General features: G+C 46.0%; 1 protein-coding gene across 1 annotated transcript in view; it reads left to right on the forward strand.

Moving 5' to 3' along the window:
• Nucleotides 1-20538, forward strand: part of MYO18B (myosin XVIIIB) — a 368096-nt gene that overhangs the window by 60911 nt on the left and 286647 nt on the right. The window contains exons 11-12 of the mRNA XM_007947984.1: nucleotides 14052-14225; nucleotides 17244-17334. Coding sequence (XP_007946175.1) covers nucleotides 14052-14225; nucleotides 17244-17334 — 265 coding nt within the window. The remainder of the gene's footprint in view (nucleotides 1-14051; nucleotides 14226-17243; nucleotides 17335-20538) is intronic.

Genomic DNA, 20538 nt, shown 5'->3' on the forward strand with positions numbered 1-20538 from the left:
CATTGTATTGTGTGGATCATAAAAAATTATGGATAACATTGAGAAGAATGGGAATTCCAGAACACTTAATTGTGCACATGAGGAACCTGCACATAGATCAGGGGACTGTTGTTTGAACAGAACAAGGGTATACTGAATGTTTAAAATCAGGAAGGGAGTACGTAAAGGTTGTATCCTTTCACCGTACTTATTCAATCTGTATGCTGAGCAGATAATCCTAGAAGCTGGACTATATGAAGAAGAGCATGACATCAGGATTGGAGGAAGACTAATTAACAACCTGTGATACACAGATGACACAACTTTGCTTGCTGAAAGTGAAAATGATTGAAGAACTTATTGATGAAAATTAAAAACTGCACTCTGCAGTATAGATTACATCTCAACATAAAGAAAACAAAAATCCTCACAACCGGACCAATAAGCAGCATCATAATAAGTGGAGAAAAGATCGAAGTTGTCAAAGATTTCATATTGCTTGGTTCCACAATCAACACCAATGGAAGCAGCAGTCAAGACATCAGATGACGTATTGCACTGGGCAAATCTGCTGCAAAAGACCTCTTTAAAGTGCTGAAGAGCAAGGTGTGCCTAACCCAAGCCATGATATTTTTAGTCACCTCATATGCATGTGAGACCTGGACAGTGAATAAGGAAGACCAAAGAAGAGTTGATGCTTTTGAGCTGTGGTGTTGGCGAAGGATACTGAAAGTGCCATGGACTGCTAAAAGAACTAACAGGTCTGTCCTGGAAGAAGTGCAGCCGAATGCTCCTTGGAGGCGAGAATAGCCAGACTTCATCTCAACTACTTGGGTCATGTTGTTTGAAAGGACCATTCCCTGCAGAAGGATATCATGCTTGGTAGAGAGGGGGTCAACAGAAAAGGGGAAGCCCCTCAATGAGATGGATTGACACAGTGGCTGCAACAATGGGCTCAGGTACAGCAAGTATCGTGAGGTTTGCGCAGGACCGGGCATTGTTTTGTTCTGTTGTGCATGGGGTTGCTATGAGTGGGAGCTGACTTGATGGCACCTGACAACAATAAAAACAATAATTTCAGTGCTCTTGTTCGTTATACAACATTGCATTGCATGGTCCTTGGTGTCATCAGTAAATGGGATCAGTAGTAGTTCTGTTCTCATAGGGTTGTTACATCGAGGAGGTTAAGTGTGGAACACAGGATCAGGCATATGGAGTGTCCTAAGGAAAAGCCAGCTCTCCCTGGATTTTCCTTGGGCCACAGGGAACAATTTCATAGGAAATAGTTTGATGAAGGGGGCCCAGATTGAATGACCCCTGCTGAGCCTGCCTCAGTGAAGGGCACTTGAATGTGGAAAGAGCCTTGGACTGGGGCAGCAGATCCGGGCTTGGTCCTGGCTTCTGCCTGGCCAGCTGTTGTGGGCTTGGGTACGGCGCTCACAGATCTGCCTCTGGTCCCACTTCTGTACCTTTGCTCCTGCATTCAGGGATGGCAGGCCTTCCCACTGATGACTCCCTGATGGTCCTCTACTTGGACTTCCTGCTCCAGGATGTTCCCAGAAGAGCTTCACAACCGATGTGTTGTTTCACTCTCAAAACAACCCCAAGGGTTCCAAAACCCACCAAACGCACTGCCATTGAATTGATTCTGACTTATAGCGGCCCTCTTTGGGTTTCTGAGGCAGTAACTCTTTGTGGAAGTAGATTGCCCCATCTTCCTTCCATGGAGTGGCTAGTGGGTTTGAACTGGTAACCTTCTGGTTAGCAGGCAAATGCCTTAAGCACTGAGCCACCAGAGAACTGAGGCTCAGAGAGGTGACGTCTCTTTTCAAGATCGCTCAGCCAGGCTGACTGCATTTGGATGCACCTTCTGGTTCTTTCCACAGTTCCATACTGTCCCAAGACGACATGTCATCCTCTTGATCAAATTAGCTTGGGAAACTACCCCCCCCCACACACACACACCATGCTCACCTCCCTTTGTAAATTCCCAGCATGCACTGACATAGTCAAAGTTCTGAGAAATCTTACAAGAAAGAAACCCATTTTGCTGGTTTCATCTGATTTGTCCACAGAGTGCTCTCTCCCCAGAATCCCTACTGGTTATGAAAACTTGTTACACACTGTCTTCCCAGGGAGTAGGGGGTGGGCAGAGATTCATGTTGGATTATGAGTAACTCATAAACTATGGAAGGCTTGTTGGCCAGGCCTTGCTGGGTGTGTCTGATGGTGTCCATGGGCACAGCTCCTGGGACAGACGGTAACTTCCTCCAAAGCTAGGTAAGTAGAAGATGTCCAAGTTTTTGAATTGCATGGCATGGGGGCAGAAGGAACATTCAGGCCTGAGCCATGGAGCCAGGAAGGGACTTGAAACTCTGACCTCCAAGAATAAGAAGGTCATGTTTTCCATGGTCTCAACAGCAGAACTTTGCTGGGTGTCCCTGGGCAGAAAACCACAGCCTCCTGAATTGGGGTCGATCCTGAGGTTTCCTTTTCTGATCCATTTGTACCCTTTGATGGTGGACACCCTGCATTATAATTGTAATGATGAAAGTGGGCATTTATTGAGCACTGGCTGTTGTGGGGGGCAGTGGTGGCTCTGTGATAGAATTCTTGCCTTCTCTGCAGGAGATTGAGGTTCAAATCCTGGCCAGTGCGTCTCCGGTGCAGACATACTTGTCTGTCACTGGAGGCTTATGTGTTGCTAAGGTGCCTAACAGGTTTCAGTGGCGCTTCCAGAGTAAGAGGAACTAGGAAGAAAGGCCTGGTGATCTACTTCTGAAAATTAGTCATTGAAAACCCTATGGATCCCAACAGTTCAATCCCAACTGATGATGGGGTTGGTGCAGGATCAGGCAGCATTTTGTTCCATTGGGCATGGGGTCACCATGGGTCGGGGTCAACTCAATGAGAGCTAACAACAATAACTATTACAGTAGATCCTATACTACGTGCCCTGCACCCCATCAGCTCATTGCCTCTTCACCACACTCCCTGGGAGCAGATTGTTTCCATCCCCATTTTACAGCAGAGGAAACTGAGGCTTAAAGAGGCGCTCAACTTTCCCATAAGCAAAAGGCTTGAAAAAAGGAGGTGTGCTTAGAGCCCAGGCAGTCTTTTCCCTCTTTGCTCTGTAACAGCTACAGTCTTTTTGGCTGTTCTCTTATCTCTTCCCGCCAGGCAGCCTCCTTCCTCACTGGTCCCAGAACTGTCGCCCTCTGTGTGAGGAAACATGAACCAGCTGCACCGGTGTTATAAATAAGCCACATACTGTTGAGTAATTCAGCAGCAGACAGATATTGTTGGAAAGAGAAATAACTTGGTTATTAATAAATGCAGGAGGCCACGGTAATTGATAGCAACAGAGCCGTGGTGGATGGAGAACACAGCCATGTTGTCCTTTCCTTGGTTTCTTTGTGCTGAGCATAAAGAGGAAATCTGCCCTGCAGGTGCATGTGAGTATCTCAGACACTGTGCAGTTCCATTACCTTCCCTGGCACTTCACAATTTTCCTTTCTCTCGTTTCTTCCCCTTTTTGTTCCCTTCATTCAATCCCCGCTCTATCTCTTACCAGCAGAGTGACCTTGAGTGAAGCCATTTGTCCAAGTTAACCTAGTTCGATGAGGTTCTCTTTCAGCTAAACTCTTGTTGCGTGACCTAGAGTCAATTCTGAGTCATAGCGACCCTATCGGACAGAGTAGAACTGCCCCAGAGGGTCTCTGAGGCTGTAATCTTTCCTGGAGCACATCACCAGATCTTTTCTCATAGCAGCTGAGTGCTTAACCATTGCGCCACCAGTGCTCCTTGTCAATCAAACTAGTATTTCCTAAACTAGTGTCTCATGGAACATTAGACCTGTAAGAGCCTCTTAAAAAGCATTCTGAAGCCATATACATCTGAGCAGAGCTTCCCCCTCTTGAAGACTCATGTTGTTGTTGTTGTTATGTGCTATCGAGTCGGACCTGACTCATAGCGACCCCTCCTTGGGTTTCCGAGGCAGTATCACTACGGAAGTAGATTGCCCCATCTTCCTTCCGAGGAGTGGCTGGTGGGTTTGAACCTCCAGCCTTCTGGTTAGCAGTCAAGTGCCTTAGCCACTATGCTACCAGAGCTCCCTGAAGACTCATGATACATTTTAAAGGCTCTGTAAAGTCCTGCAATCAAGATACTTATTTAACCAAGCATCTACTATACTGGTAGGACATAAGACCCATTTTTTGACAGTGACACCAGTGAACATTCCACAGGACAATCGCTATAAGGAATGTGCTTTGAGAAACTCTGACCCCTGAACCGGGTGGCTTCTCTGCCCTCCTTGCTCCACACCCCTTCTGTGACCCAGAGAGTTACAGACTCAGCCCTGCCCATGGAATCACATTTGCTGGAGCCCCAAGGAAAAATTCAAAACCCACCTCCACCTCAAGGATTTCCCTTGGAGGAGCTGGTGGTGTCCTCTCTCTCTCTCTGTCTCTCTGTGCCTCTCTGCCTATCAGCATCCCCTTCTGTCTCTTCCTGCCTCTCTTTTTCTTTTCTCTTTCCCTGATTTTCTCTATAATGTCGACGGCCTTCTCTAAGAGCTGATGATCCAGAAGTGGGCTCCTCGGTGAAAAGGATATTTAGAAGTTTTCTTTGAGAAGCACACATTCATCTGTTGATTCCTTCCTTCATTTATTCATGAAGCGTGTCTGAGGAGCCCTTCCTATGCCTGCAGAGGTCCAGGCAGCTTCCTGCACAGTCGGAGGTCAGCTCCTAGTATGTGGGGATCCCACTCTGGTACTTCCTGTGCCATTTGGACAAGAGCCTAGACCAAGCCTATCTATAAATTCTCCTGGAGGGTTTTATGAGGTAAATGGATGATGCATGTGAGACCCCTAGCCCAGTGCCTGACACCTGTAAGTGCTCATTGTTTGATGGCTGTTCTTACTGGTTAAATGGTGGTTTTGTGGGAGGAAGCCCCCCCATGTGGAAGTTGAAATGGCCGAAGGCCCACTTCTGCTTCCTGGGAGGCTTCATTGGGTGCTGGACTCCCTCACCTCGGTGTTGTTCTGAGGGCAGCCATAATAACCCTGGTTTTGGGGTAGGTTGTGGAGAACACAAGGAGCTCTGGTGGTGTGCTGCCTAAGGCGTCCGATTGCTAACCACAAGGTCTCCACTTCAAACCGACCAGCTGCTCCATGGAAGGAAGATAGGGCCAATCTACTGTAAAGATTTACTGTCTTGGAAACCCCTAAGGGGGTCACTGTGTGTCTGAATCCATTTGATGGCAGTGAGTTTGGTCTTGGTTTGGTGGAGAGGATACTAAGCCACATTCGTACCCCCCTTCAGCAGAGAAGCCACCCTGTCAACTCAGAATCCCTGGGGTGGTGGGCAGAGTGGGATGGCAGCACAGACAATGAGAGCTCCAATTCCTGTGCCACAAATTCAGAAGAAAATAAGTAAAAATGGATTAAATTGGTATTTTTAAAACCTTATGCAGCAGTGAAGGAGCCCTGGTAGCATAGTGCCTAAGGCACTTAACTGCTAACCAGAAGGCTGGTGGTTCAAACCCACCAGCCACTCCTTGGAAGGAAGGTTGGGCAATCTGCTTCTGTAGTAATACTGCCTCGGAAACCCAAGGAGGGGTTGCTGTGAGTCGGGGCCTACTCGACGGCAAATAACAACACAACACAGACAGCAGTGAGACGGCTGAAGGGCCAATGTGGACACTGAAAAAGATATCAAGCAGATGAAGGGAGAGCAGAGGTTCCCTGGCTCAGCGCAGCTGCCTTGGAGTGGGTTCAGCCAGTGCCCTTGGTCAGGGAGCCCAGCACTGGAACAACACAGACAGCACAAAGGGTCAGACATGGGACAGAGATGTGGTGAATACAGCCCAGGTGCGCATTGCTGTGAGTCCCAGGAAGAAACAGCATGGTGTGGGTAGCAGGCAGCGGGGCCTGAATGGTAAGCCGAGGACAGAGGGGCTAGCATGGCAGCAGGGCAGGATGAGACACCTGAACTGTAAATCCTGGGACACAGCAGCTTGGTGAGCACAACCTAGGTGGGAACCCTCATGAGTCTAGGGAAAGGGTGGCACAGTGGATGGAACACAGCATGTGTGGTCAGGTACCAGCTGTTGGGAGAGAAGGGACATAGAGTGGGAGCCAAAATACCTGGGCAGACAGACCTGGGACAGAGAAGTTTGGCAAGTCCAGTACAGGTTGGAGTTCCTGTGAGTCCCAATAAGAAGCCAGTCCTCACATTTATTTGGAAAGGCAAGGGACCCCGAATAGCTAAATCAATCTTGAAGAAGAAGAAAATAGATGGACTTCCTGATTTTTAAAATATACTATAAAGCCATAGTAATTAAAACAGGCTGGTACTGGCATAATAATAAATATATAGACCAATGGAATAGAATTGAGAGTCCGGAAGTAAACCCATACATCTATGGCCAATTAATTTTTGACAAGGGTGCTAAGTTCATTCATTGGAGGAAAGAAGATTCTTTTCAATAAATGTTGCTGAGAATGCAAAGTGAACCAGGATTCACATTTCACACCATACACAAAAAACAACCCAAAATGGATCAAGGAACTAAATGTGAAAGCTAAAATCACAATATTCTTAGAAGAAAATGTAAAGCTGATGCTGTGGGACCTAGTTTTTAGCGATGGGCTATCCAATATGACAAAAGCATGAGTTGCAAGAGACAAAATTGATAAATGGGACCTCACAAAATTAAATACTTTTATTCATCAAAGGACTTTGTCAAAAAAGTAAAAAGACAACCTATAGTTTGGGAGAAAATTTTGGGGAATCATATATATCTGATAAGGGTCCAATATCCACAATACCATGGACTGCCAGCAGAATGAACAAATCTGTCTTGGAAGAAATGCAACCGAAATGCTCCTTAGAAGTGGAAATGAGCAAACTTCGTCTCACCTACTTTGGCCATGTTGTCAGAAGGAACCATACCCTGGAGAAGGATGTCATGCTTGGTAAAGTGAGGGTCAATGAAAAAGGGGAAGGCCCTCAACGAGATGGATTGACACGGTGGCTGCAACGATGGGCTCAGGTATAGCAAGGATTGTGAGGCTGGCACAGGACCAGGCAGTGTTTCGTTCTGTTGTACGTGGCGTCACTGTGAGTCAGAGCCGACTTGATGGCATGTAACAACACCAACAATGTCCAAAATATATAAAATATTTCTACAACTTAACAACAAAAAGACAATCCAATCAAAAAACGAGCAAAGGACTTGCACAGACATTGCACCAAAGAAGTTATTGGCACTGCCAGTAAACACATGAAAACATGCTCCAAATCATTAGCTATTTAAGGAGATGCAAATCACAATGAGATACCATCTCACTTCCGTTAGGGTGACAATGATCAAAGCAAAGCCAAAACAACCTAAAACACTGAGAACAACAGGTGTTGGCAAAATGTGGAGAAACTAGAACCCTCAGCCCTTGGTTGCTGGTGGGAATGCAAAATGGTAGACCCACTGTGGAAAATAGTTTGGGAGTTCCTCAAAACGTTAGACATAGGACTCCCATGTTGTTGGTGTGTGCTATTGCGTTATTCAGACTTATCCATGACAGAGTAGAATCGCCTCCTAGTGTTTCCTAGGCTGTGATCTTTACAGGAGCAGACTGCTTCCAAAAATTATTAGAGGTGGGGCTGGGGTGGGAAAGGGCATGTTTTTGTTTCGAGGGCATTGGATTGATGTTAGTAGTGGGGAATAATTTGGAAAAGGATAGTGAGGAATGGTTGCACGATGTGAAAAATGTAACCAATGTCACTCAACTGTACATGTGGAAAATGTTGAATTGGTGTATATTTTCATTGTAATTTTGAAAAACTACTAATAAAAAAGAATTCCCGAAGGAGTATATTTTCACTATAATTAAAAAAAAAAAAATTATCTAAACCAAAAAAACCAAACTCACTGCCATCGAGTCGGTTCCAACTCCTAGTGACCCCTCCTTGGGTTTCTAAGGTGGTATCTCTATGGAAACAGATTGCCCAACCTTCCTTCCGAGGAATGGCTAGTGGGTTTGAACAGCCAGCCTTCTGGTTAGCAGTCAAATGCCTTAGGCACTATGCCACCAGAGCTCCTACATACAATAATTTTGAAAAGAATCCCTGGGGCATGGCCCACATGTGAAGTGCACCTGCCCCATGGGGCTTCTTCCTGATACGGGAGATAGACATGAGACCGCGCAGGAGGTAGGACAGGCAATGCCCTCCTTGTTTTTGCAGGTGGAGAAGGGAACTGGAATTTGTTGGGCACCTTCCTAGGGCCAGGCGTTCTGTTGGATATTTCAAGTGCAACTATCTGACCTAGTCCTTGCAACCCTCTGAAGCGATGTCGAAGGCTTTTATGATTCCGTTTTCCAGATGAGAAAACTGAGGCTCAAAAGGCTGTGCACCTTTTTTTTTTTTTTGAAGGCTGACAGCTGGGAATGAATGGCACAAATGGTAATTTGATCCAGATCCTGTCTGGCTCCAATGCCCATGTTCTTCCCCAGGTCCATTTCTGCCTCAGGTACTACCTCAGGATCCGGGGCCTTGGGGAGGCTTGGGCCTCTGTCTGTGGCTGAGCCAAGATGGAGGAGCCCAGAGGGCTGGGTTTTGTGCACTGGCCAGGCTCCAGACAGGTGGGTTCAGAAGAGGCACTTTCCTGGCAGGCTCTGCATGAGATTGCCTTGAGTTCACCAGCGGGATGTTCTCAGCCGTACCTGGAGATAGCTCTCGTAAGTCAGCCAGAATTTACTGAGTCTGGCCAGAGTACGTTTATTGCTGCTTTTCTCCGAAATAGCAATCGTGGATTCCCTTCACGACTCCTGGTGGCTCAGCGAGGCCATGGAAGGTCATTGCAGTTGGAGTGTGAGAGACTCTATTTTAGAAACTTGCAGTGGAGGGTTGATGGCGGAGGAGCGACCCAGATCATCACGCACCTAGAAAGTTGCCTCCTGTTTAATCCACTTTCAATCTCCATCGCAGCAAGAATAAAGTCTCATTTAGTGCTAACTGCCTTTAGTGCTGTTCTTCTAATATCTACTGAACTCTCCTTTTAAAAGGAGAGAGCAGGCCCCAGGCTCACAGGTAATGGTATCTACAGGTAGGCATTGCTTAATGACCAGGGTACAGTCTCTAAAATAGAACGTTTCGTGATTTGGCCGACGTGTGAGCTCCATATTACATACAGGCAGCATGCGGACAAGTCATAGTTAAGTCCTCCCAAAGACTATTGCGTTAAGACCTTGTGGGGGTCAGCCGGACAAAGCCCCAGAGCTGTCTGCACCGGGCCCAACAGGCCAGCCTTGCCGATGTGCGGCTGGGCAGGGCAGGGGCTGTGCTGGGAGCTAGATAGGGACTTTGCACTTGTCTGGCGCTGCGGGGTCAGGGGGCAGCGGCACAGAGGAGTGGCCGCGGGGACCGGGACCACGTGTGTGGGTGGCTGCTGCCTCGTGGCGTGCAGCCACCTCCACTGCTCCAGCCCAGCAGGCTCCGGCGGTGCCTGCGCCTGCGCCTGCGCCTGCGCCTGCAGCGGCGCGGAGGAACCTGCAGCACGAGCTGCCCTGTGCTGGGAGTGAAGGGCTGTGTGCAGCTGGGCGGATGAAGGGAGCCAGGAAGAGAGGACCGAGGAGGCAAAGGAAGAGTTGATGCAGGGGTTGGGACGTACCCTGGAGTCCAGCTGGCTATTCACTCTGGGTTTGGAGTGTTTAAAACCATTAGAGAAAAATTAAAAAAAAAAAAGAAAAAGGAGTGCTGCTTTCCCTTTTTTAAAAAGCAGAGCAACTTAAGGGGCCATGGACTGTATATTCAGTCATGGAGTAGGCCATTGCCCAAACGGACATTAAGCGACACATACCTGTAATTAGAATCTAATGACGGTTTTGTGCTCATGTTGTATTTATTTTTACTTCCTGTTTGTGAAAGATGATATTTATATTTTGTCATTTATGATAACAGTCTATTGTTGTGGAGTCGATTCAGACTCAAACTGACCCAACAGCACAGAGTAGAACTGTCTGATAGGGTTTTGAAGGTTGTAATCTTTATAGAAACAGACTCACTTTTCTCCCACAGAGCCATTAAAACCAAAAACCAAACTCACTGCCATCAAGTTGGACCCAACTAATAGCGACCCCTCCTTGGGTTTCTGAAGCAGTATCACAATGGAAGTAGATTGCCCAGCCTTCCTTCCAAGGAGTGGCTGGTGGGTTTGAACCACCAGACTTCTGGTTAGCAATCAAGTGCCTTAGGCACTATGTCACCAGAGCTCCCACAGAGCCACTAGTGGGTTCAAACCACCAACCTTTGGGTTAGCAGCTGAAGGCTTAACCATTGCACCACCAGGGCTCCTTTCATTTATGAAAGTGCTATCTATTTCTTTTTATGTGTATTTATTGAGTGAGAAGGCGCTCTGGTGGCATAGTGCCTAAGGCACGTGACTGCTAACCAGAAGGCCGGAGGTTCAAACCCACCAGCCACTCCTCAGAAGGGAAGTTGGGCAATTTACTTCCGTAGAGATACTGCCTCGGAAACCCAAGGACGGGTTGTTATGAGTTGGGATCAACTCGATGGCAGTGAGTTTGGTTTAGTTTATTAAGTGGAAAAGACAAGTGAGTCTATTGAGAAGAAATTCTTATCTAAGGATTTAGACATTTCCCTAAAGGTAGTGTTTAAAGGACTGATTTGGAGAAAAGGTTTCTTCCATTTAGTGGCAGTCTGATTTTTGGTGACTTTCCTGAGTCTCTTTTTTCATCTATGAAATGGGAATGATATATTGCTTTCTAGGATTCTGGTGAGGATTAGAATAATAATAATACAAAACAGTAATAAATAAGTAATAATTGCAACCAACTCGTACTAAGCTTTTACCGTATATCAAACCTGGAACCTGACCACAGGCTTTCTGACTCCAAAAGCCACGAGCTGAACAGATGCTGATGTTGAGTAAAATGAGGTCAGTAAGTGGTACTGCCATCACCACCACCACCACCAGCAGCAGCAGAATAACCACATCACCACCACCATTGTCACCATCATCTCCACCATCACCCACCGTCATCATCATCACCATCACAACCATCATGATTAACATCAGCACCATCCCCAACATCAGCACCATTCCCAACATCGTCACCATCCTCACCATCACCACCACCACCACCATCAGCATCATTGCTGTCATCACCATCATCATCTCCATCATCATCACCATCACAACCATCATTATTAACATCAGCACCATCACCAACATCATTGCCATCTTCATCACCACCATCATCTTCATCATTTTTAAAGTGGAAGGACTTTTTTTTTTTTTTTTAATTGGCCATGTCCCACCCTAAGTCTCAATGGCATCTGGAAAATGGGCATAACACTTAATGGTGCTGTTGTAATGATGAGTGCCGAGTAACTGGCAGTAGTAGAGCCCCAATAAGCAGTAGCCATTTGTGAAATAGTGATCTAACGGCTGCAACCACAGGCTCAAACATATCAGTGATTGTGAAGATGGTGCAGGACTGGGCTGTGTTTCATTCTGTTGTGCGTAGGGTCGCTGTGAGTCAGAACCGATTCAATGGCACCTAACAACAACAAGGACATTTGTGATACCCTGGGGCTCCAGCTCTTCTGTCCTTGGGTACCGTTGGACTTGTTGTACTGCCATAACAAAAGCAGCACAAGTGGGTGCCTCTACAAGCAGAATTTATTGTCTGGAGGTTAGAAATCCGAATCCGTGTCAGCAGGACTCTGCTCTCTCTGTGTCAGCTCACAAGAGGTCTGTCCTGGTCTCTGCGGCCCCAGGTGTTTCTTGGTGTTCCTTGGCTTGTAGACAAATCCTCCTATATGATGTCTTCCCGTGTGTGTGTGTCTGTTTCTCTCTGTCTGTACTCCCCTTTATAAGATACCACTCAAAAGAGATTAGGTGTAGGACCCACCCTACTTGGGTATGAACTAATTAACTTCACAAAATAAAACACTGTTTCCAAAAGGATCACATTCACAGGTACAAGGGTTAGTACTTCCACATATATTTAGGGGGACACCATTCAAACCAGTGTCAGAGTCCCAAATAAAGTCCATTTCCAAATTTCCAGTTTTCTCGTAAGGCAAGCTCATTATTTACGACATTAGCTTGGAGAACCAAGCTCTCGTGACCTCTTTCTGATAAACTGAGAAATCTCTGTTGGCAACTGTGATTCTTAATCCAGAGAAAGAAACACATTTATGGGAAGATAAAAGATGGCAGACAGTTATTGAGGGATGAGACTCTTATTTGCTTTAATAAAACATTTAATTTTTATTTGGATTACAATATTAATACGTAGACACTGTGGATAATTTGGAAAATACAGAATACTTCTACCCAGATGTGACTGTTAATATTCAAATGCATTTCCTTTTTATTATATTTTTCAGCAGTTTTGCTTGGTTTACACAGTTGGCATCATCCTATGGTACTGTTTTCTGGTCTATGTTTCATTTAAACCTTAAACTGTAAACACTGCCCATTGTATAAAGCCTTTGTTGCTCATTTTAATAGTCTTATACTAGTCCAGAGTCACTGGATGGTGTGAGTGGTTAAATGCTTGGCTACTAACCGAAAGGTTGGCTGTTCAAATCTACCCAGAGGTTCCTCAGGAAAAAAAGAAAAAAAAGAAAAAAAAAAAAAGCCCTTGCAATCTGCTTCCAAAAGATCATAAACTCACTGACATTGAGTCGATTCTGACTCATAGTGACCCCCTTTGGGTTTCTGAGGTGCTAAATCTTTATGGCAGTAGATTGCCCAGTCTTCCTTCTGAAGAGTGGCTGGTGGGTTTGAACCACCAACTTTAGTTAGCAGTCAGATGCCTTAGGCACTACGCCAGCCACTGGAAACCCGGAGGAGCACAGTTCTACTCTGACATCCATTGGGTTGCCATGACTCAGATCGATTTGGCAGCAACCGGTTTGGTTTTAAGGAGCCCTCGTGGAGCAGTGGTCAGGCGCTCAACTGCTAACTGAAAAGTCAGAGGTTTGAACCCACCAGCTGTTCTGTGGGAGAAACATGTGGCACTCTGCTTTTGTGAGGATTACAGCCTTGAAAACCATATGGAACAATTCTACTCTGTCCTCTAGGGTTGCTAGGAGTTAGGATCGACTCAACAGTGGTGGCAATGGGTAGTTTGGTTTTTGGTTTATAACAGTTCATTGAGTGACTCTCTGTTGCTTCTTCAACCTTGTCTAGTACCCACCTCCCAACCCCTTACATTCTGGTCACACTGACTTCTTGGCATTTCTGTAACACACTCTGCATGTTTCTGCCTCAGGGCCTTTGCACCACCTCTAAAGCTTTTCCCTAGTTCTTTATGTCCCCAGGCTCTTCTCTCTTGTCACATCCCATTTCAAATATCACGTCTTCAGGCAGAGCCCTCTCTGAGCATCATAGATACGTAGCGGCCCCCTCCATCTCCATTTATTTCACCATAGTGTTTTATTTTTCTACATATAATGAAAAATGTATTAGCTTTACCATCATAAATTAGCCTATTTATATATTTGTTTATTGCTTCACTTCCTTAATAGACTGTCAGCTTCATGAGGGCAGACACCATGCCTGCCTTGTTCATCACTCATTCCCCAGTAGCTTGCAGTGGGTCCTAGCACATCATGGGAGCTCAGTACCTATGTGTTGAATAAATGGCCGGGTGGCTGGGTGAGTGGTTGAATGGCAAAGGGTAGTGGATGGCTGGGTGTCTAGCTAACTGGATATGTGGGTGGGTAATGATACTTTTACTAACCCTTCCCCAATTCCACATTTGCAGTGTTCCCATGACCATTGTAATTGCTTTGAAAAAGTGAGAAGTGCAGATGGTGTAGGGTAGGATAAGCAGGTCTCTTGGGGAACCTGACTCCTGCCCAGGGGGATGTCCCCCACCAACATCAGACCTGACCTGTTGTTCAGGTTCCTCACTGAGGGTGAGTCACCTGGAACTTGAAAGGGTGGTGCAATTTTTCAAGGTCCCCATGGGCACTCACCTACTCCCTGGCCAGGCCCTCAGCGCCACACCTCTGCTCTGTCCCTTGTGCAGTGGGCCGAAAGCAGTTCATGCGATTTGAGTGGGCAAACCGTGCAGCTGAGGTGCTGGGCTGTGAGTATGAGGAGCTGAACAGAGCCACCTTCAAGCATCACCTGCAGCAGATCATCAAGCAAGTGATGTCTGGGCCAAACCGACGGAGCCTTGAGGACGAGGAGACAGGTTCAGGTACTGCACCTACTGCCTTTCTGGTGGGCTGGAGCCCCTCTGAGCCAGCCTCTGGGGACACACCAGCATTCATTCACCCATTTGAGGATTTATTGAGGGCCTGCTATGTTCAGGCCATGTCCACGCTGAGCAGAAGTGGACATGGCTCCTACATGCATGATAACCAAACCAAAAACCAGACACTGCTGTCAAGTCAGATCCGACTCATAGCAATCTCTCCTTGGGTTTCCGAGGCAGTGTCTCTACAGAAGTAGATTGCCCAATCTTCCTTCTGAGGAGTGGCTGGTGGTTTAAACTGCCAGCCTTCTGGTTCGCAGTCAAATGCTCTAGGCACTATGCCACCAGGGCTCCCACATGCATGATATTTATATCTAAATAGATAGCTCTATTCAGGGTTCTGAAACTGGGAGGGGTCCCTGCAATGGAGAGAGGACACAGCGTGGACAGTGCCAAGGAACTGAAGCATTTCCATTGCCTTTACTGTTTTTTGAGCCCCTGTGATGTAGAGTGAAGCCTAACTGGTATGGCTGGAGCTGAGGCAGGGGGCGGTCATACGAGATGAGGTTGGAGAGTAAGACGGGATCAGATCATGGAAGAGTCTGTAAGTGAGAGTTTTTATTCTTCGACTGATAAGGAGGTATGAAGGGGAGCTTAAGTAGGGAAATAATGTACTTTCACTTATTCTTTATGAAGCTCAGCCTGGATGTAGGTTTAGTAGTGAATGGGATAAGAGAGACCAGTTGGGAGTCTGTGGAAGTCATCCAGTGTGATGCCAGTGACTTAGATTAGGGAAGTGGAGGCAAAGATGGGAAGAGGTGGGCACGTTTAGTTGCTAGTGTACAAGAAGAGATGATCATATTGGCCCTGGGGTGTAAGGGAATGAGAGGCTTCTAAGATTTCATCCTGAGCAGGTGAGGGTGCTTTTAACTGGCGTGAGGAGAAAAGCAGGAGAACTTGGCATAGCCCCTGCAAGGTATGAGGTGGGATCTGCTAATTTTCAAGTCTGCAGCCTTCTGCTGCCAGGTGGCCTGGCTGCAGAAGATGAGGTGCAAAAGGACCTCTTGGAGCCCCAAGGGTCTCTGAAGATCCCCTGAGCCTGGCTCTCCTTGACACAGTAGAGTTTGAGATTAGTGAGGAGGACTATTCTGAGCTGTGGTTTTGGGCATCTCTCAGGAGCCTTTTGGATCCTCAGAGCTGCCCCTTCTTCCAGAGACTTCTCCTTGGTGGCTGATGGCCATTGGACTCCACTGGCCTTTTCATTTCCTTCCAAGTCTGTACTCTGGTCAGTTTAAACGTTACCCTTCCTCTCTGACACCCACAACCCATGCACACACACACATGGCTTTGTGAGTCTGATTTAGCCTCTCGGGCCAAGGTCTCGAGGGTAGACATTAAACAGACAGGGTACCAGCAGGTTCAGCAGAGATGCTGGGAGGATGTTGGTTGCCTAGCAACAGCCCAGACTGGGGTTGGAGTTAAAGGAGGGATGGGGAATGATTTCAGGGCTGCAGCAGGCTGCCTGGGGTGTGCAAACAGAACTGTTTCTTGGGGCACTAAGTGAGTGCAGATTTGGAAGCTATGTTTCCAGCTCTGAGGATAGCAGTAGAATGAATGGAAGGGTCAGGATGCACAACTTGCCTCAAATTGTTCAATGCAACTTAATCGAGGCTACCTGTTTTAATAGGAGCTCTGGTAGCATAGTGGCTAAAGCACTTGACTGCTAACCAGAAGGCTGGCGGTTCAAACCCACCAGCCACTCCTCGGAAGGAAGGTTGGGCAATCCTACTTCCGTAGTGATACTGCCTCGGAAACCCAAGGAGGGGTCGCTATGAGTCGGGGCCGACTCGACGGCACATAACAACAACAACAACAACAACCTGTTTTAATGGTGTGTGTGTGTGCATGTGTGTGTGCATGTTTAGAAAAAGTGAGGCCACAACTCTAATTCTATTTCTGTAAACTTTTTATTCCTCCAAACATTATAGGTTGACCTTTTCCATTTCATCAAATATTCTTCTAAACCTGAATGTAAACAAATCTTTGTATGGATGGATTATAAATTATCTAACCAATGTGCTATTGTTGGACATTCAAATTGTTGCCAAAAAGCAATTGCTGTCAATTTAAACAATTGGAAGCACACATATGCCTAGACATCTTTCCTTCGCTGAGTGGTTCACTATAATAAAAGCCTAGCAGTGAAATGATGAAGTCAAGCATATGAACATTTTATGGCTTCTGATATAATATTGCCAAATTCCCCTCCAGAAAGAGGGAAGGGCAAACCTTACTGAGTACCTACTGTGCACTAGGCACTGGGGGATTTGATGGCCAACAAAACTCAAGACAGTTCCATCCCTACAGCACTCTTTGCCTTGTGAGGGAAGGCACAGATTAACTAAAGGACTATATGGAGTAAAGATAGGTTGCAGCAATCAGTATGAGAGAAAGTAAAACTAAACCCAACCTACTGCCATTGAGTTAATTCTGACTCATAGTGACCCTCATTGGGTTTCCAAGGCTGTAAATCTTTATGGAAGCAGATTGCCTCATCTTCCTCCTGTGGAGAAGCTGGTGGGTTTGAAACATCAACCTTCTGGTTAGCAACCAAATGCCTTATGCACTGTACCACTAGAGCTCCTTATAAGGGAGAGTAGAGCTGGGAATTCGTCTAATTGAGAGGAGTAGTCAGGGAAGGCTTCTCTGAGGAGGTGATATTTGGGCTGAGCCCCGGAGGATGAGCAGGCATTGACAGAAAAGACAGGAGTGAGCAGAGAACATGATGGAGACGGAGATAGGGCCAGTTGACACAGGACCTGTAAGTCCTGGGGAGGTATTTGAACTTTCTCCTAAGAATGTGAGCATAAGATTTCAGCAGATGGGGAGGAGGATGTGTGTGGGGGGATCGGGGGTGGTTTTTAAGGCTGTGTGACCCTCTGCTGTCTCCCTAGTGGTGTTCTTGGCCCCAGGCAAGGTCCTGACTACAGGATGTGGTCCTGTGCTCCTTTCTAACTTCAGGGCTGAAGATGACGGGCGTGGAGTGTGTGGAGGGCATGGCTTCGGGCCTGTACCAGGAGCTCTTTGCCGCTGTGGTCTTGCTCATCAACAGGTAACTGCAGCCAAGTCTCCTTCTTGCAGGTAAACAAACAAGCTCAAGCCTGGGACGGTTTAGCAGCACGGTTTGTTTTGAGTTGGACAGGGCTTGGTTTCAGTTTGACCACGACCACCCAATGGCTGTGTGACTCCTGAAAACTGGTCCACCTCTCCCATTTCACTTTCCTCATCTGCAGACTAACTATCCACGGAACATTTTTTTCTCTGTTCCTTTCTTTCTTCCTTCCTTCTTCTTCCTTCCTTCCTCTCTTCCGTTCTTTCTTTTTAAACTGTTTATTTTTGTTGTTGTTGAGTAAATACACAGCAAAACATGCACCCATTCAAGTGTCTACATGTACAACTCAGAGGTCTTAAAAGTTGTGCAACCAATCGCACCTTCCTTTTCTGACTTGTTCTCCCCCTGTTGACATAAACTCTCTGCCCCCTATACATCTAATCTATCCGGTCACTGTTGTCAGTTTGTTCCTTTCTGTTGTTGTTGTTGTTATGTGGCCCTGATTAATAGCAACCCTTCCTTGGGTTTCCAAGGCAGTGTCACTATGGAAGTATATTGCCCAACTTTCCTTCCGAGGAGTGGCTGGTGGGTTTGAACCACCAGCCTCTGGTTAGCAGTCAAATACCTTAGGCACTCCGCTACCAGAGCTCCCAACACAATGCTCAAGGCAGACACTTTTTATGAGGTCAGCTAAACTAGTGTTTCATTTGAAGAAGACTCCAAGGGTATCTTTGGTTTCAGGTTTAAAGATCGTATCAGACAGTAGTTTTGGGGGTTCATGTAGCCTTAAGGGATCTAGAAAGTTCCACAGAGCATTTTTAGGGTGGTTAAACTTGTTTTGTAGGATACTGTCATGGAGGACGCATGCTGTTATGCATTTGTTAAAACCCTAGGACTGTGAGCCATATGGGAATGGTGGACTTTAGTTAATAAGAATGTACCAATATCAGTTCGTCAGTTGTAACAAACATGCCATAGGGATGCAAGGCATTAACAGGCAACACTCTGGGCAGGAGGGAGAGTGGCTGTGTGGGAACTCTCGGTGCTTTCTGAAACAGTTTTTCTGCAAATCGGAAACTGCTCCAAAAAACCAAAATCTATTAAAAAAAAAAAGTTCAATCCCCCAGGGTCATTGTGAGGAGGAAAAGAAATAATGTATTTAAATTGCTGTTTCTAATAGGGACAATAAAAATGCTAATAACAAAGTTAACAATTTCAGAGGACCTGCCAAGGACCAGCACCTACACTAATTGTGTGTGGTTGTCATTGACTGCTGTCAAGCCAGGCCCTGATTCATGCCAGCCCCATGCACACGGGGACGAAACGTGCCATCCCTGTCATGAGATGTGGATCAGACCCTTGAGATCCATAGGTTTATTTATTTATTTATTATTATTATTTTGATTTTAAGAGCTTGTTTTACATTCAATGTTATGTGTACATTTAGTTTCATTCCCTGTTTATCATGCCCAACCCTAACCCAGTCTCCTCCCTTCCCTACCCTGTAACCCTCCCCCTGGGCCCCTCATATTTATGCACTCCTGTTTGTCCTGCATTTCCTCAATTGGAATGTTGGTCCTCTGGTGTGCCATGGTCTATTACTCCAAGGTATGTATTTCCATACAGTATGTGGTTGCATCATCCTGGGTTGAGTGGTCTGCATGTACACCTTTTTAACTATTAGGCTGAGAGCCAGCCCTTGGGGATATGTTTTATTCCAGATGCAGAATGTATTCCAGGGCCATAGTATTGGGAGTCTCACCAGATTTCATCTGACCAGTAATTCTGGTCATTTTTGAGTTTTTGGATTTTGTTCCACGTTTTCCCTCCCATTCTCTCCAGGATCTCCAGATTTGATCCTTTCCTGAGTAGTTGGCATTGGTAGCCGGGCACCATCTAGTTCTTCTGGTCTCGACGGCCATGGTGTCCTGGGGCTGATTGCTTCCAAATGCCCTCGTTTTTTTTTTTCTTTGCATTCTTCTTCACTTCCAACACTGGGAGACCGTTAGCTGCATCTCTGATGGCTGCTTGAAAGCATTTAAGACCCCAGTCACTACTCAACCAATGTAGGATGTGGAGCAAGACTTTTATGCATTTTGTTGTACCAGTTGAGTCTGGTGCCCCTCAGTACTACAGTCCTGAGATGGTAGATCTATTGGATCTCTCTCCCATAGTGTCTGATTGTCTGTGAGGGATTACTCTGTGTCTGTCTTCTATTGTTTCTGTAAGGAAATGCAGGTATTTTGTATCACTGGTGTCTGTGCAAGGTTAGCCTCAGTGGAATCTATCCTTGGTCTAGAGTATGCTCCTGTTCACTGACCCCCGTCTTATCCTCTCAGGTGTTTATGTGTTTATCTGTAGCCTGGTGTTTGGTGTTAATGGTAATGCAGTATTGTGGACACATTGATTGGTATTAACATCTGTCATCTATCTCTTGTGTGCACAATTTGGTGTCCCATTTCCTAATGTTATCATGGTGGTCACAGATCCTTTCCGTTTGTCCCTCCCCCTACCCACTTCAGTGTATGGGCCCCAACTAGCCCAAAATTAACCACCCCCCATCCTGGTAACCTACTAAGTGAGTTTGTTTTCCCAAGCAAACCTTTCTTTGTCTTTTTATAGTAATGGGCTTATACAGTAGTTGTCTTTCTGCAATTGACTTATTTCACTTAGAATAATGTCCTCCAGGTTCATCCATGTTGCGAGATGATTCCGTATCCTTCATTGTTCTTTAATGTGGCATAGTATTCCATTGTGTGCATGTACCATAATTTGGTTATCCACTCATTCATTCATGGGCATTTAGGTTGTTTCCATCTCTTTGCTATAGTGAATTGTGCTGAGATGAACACAGGTGTACATATGTCTGTTTGTGTGCTATCTATCACCTCTTTAGGCTATATTCATAGTAATGGAATTGCTGGGTCAAATGGTACTTCTATGTTCAGTTTTTTAAGGAAACACCATATCATTTGCCACAATGGTTGTACCATTTTACAATCCCACCAGCAGTGCAAAAGAGTTCCAATCTCTATGCAACCTCACCAGCATTTGTTATTTTCTGACCTGTTGAACTTTGCTATTATTGCTGGGGTGAGATGATATCTCATTGTTGTTTTGATTTGCATCTCTCTGATGATTAATGATCGTGAGCAATTTCTCATGTGTTTGTTGGCTCCTTGTATATCTTCTTTGGTGAAAAGT

Source organism: Orycteropus afer, unplaced genomic scaffold, assembly GCF_000298275.1.
Source record: "Orycteropus afer afer isolate SDZICR_OR568_19922 unplaced genomic scaffold, OryAfe1.0 scaffold00197, whole genome shotgun sequence".
Lineage (NCBI taxonomy): Eukaryota > Metazoa > Chordata > Mammalia > Tubulidentata > Orycteropodidae > Orycteropus > Orycteropus afer.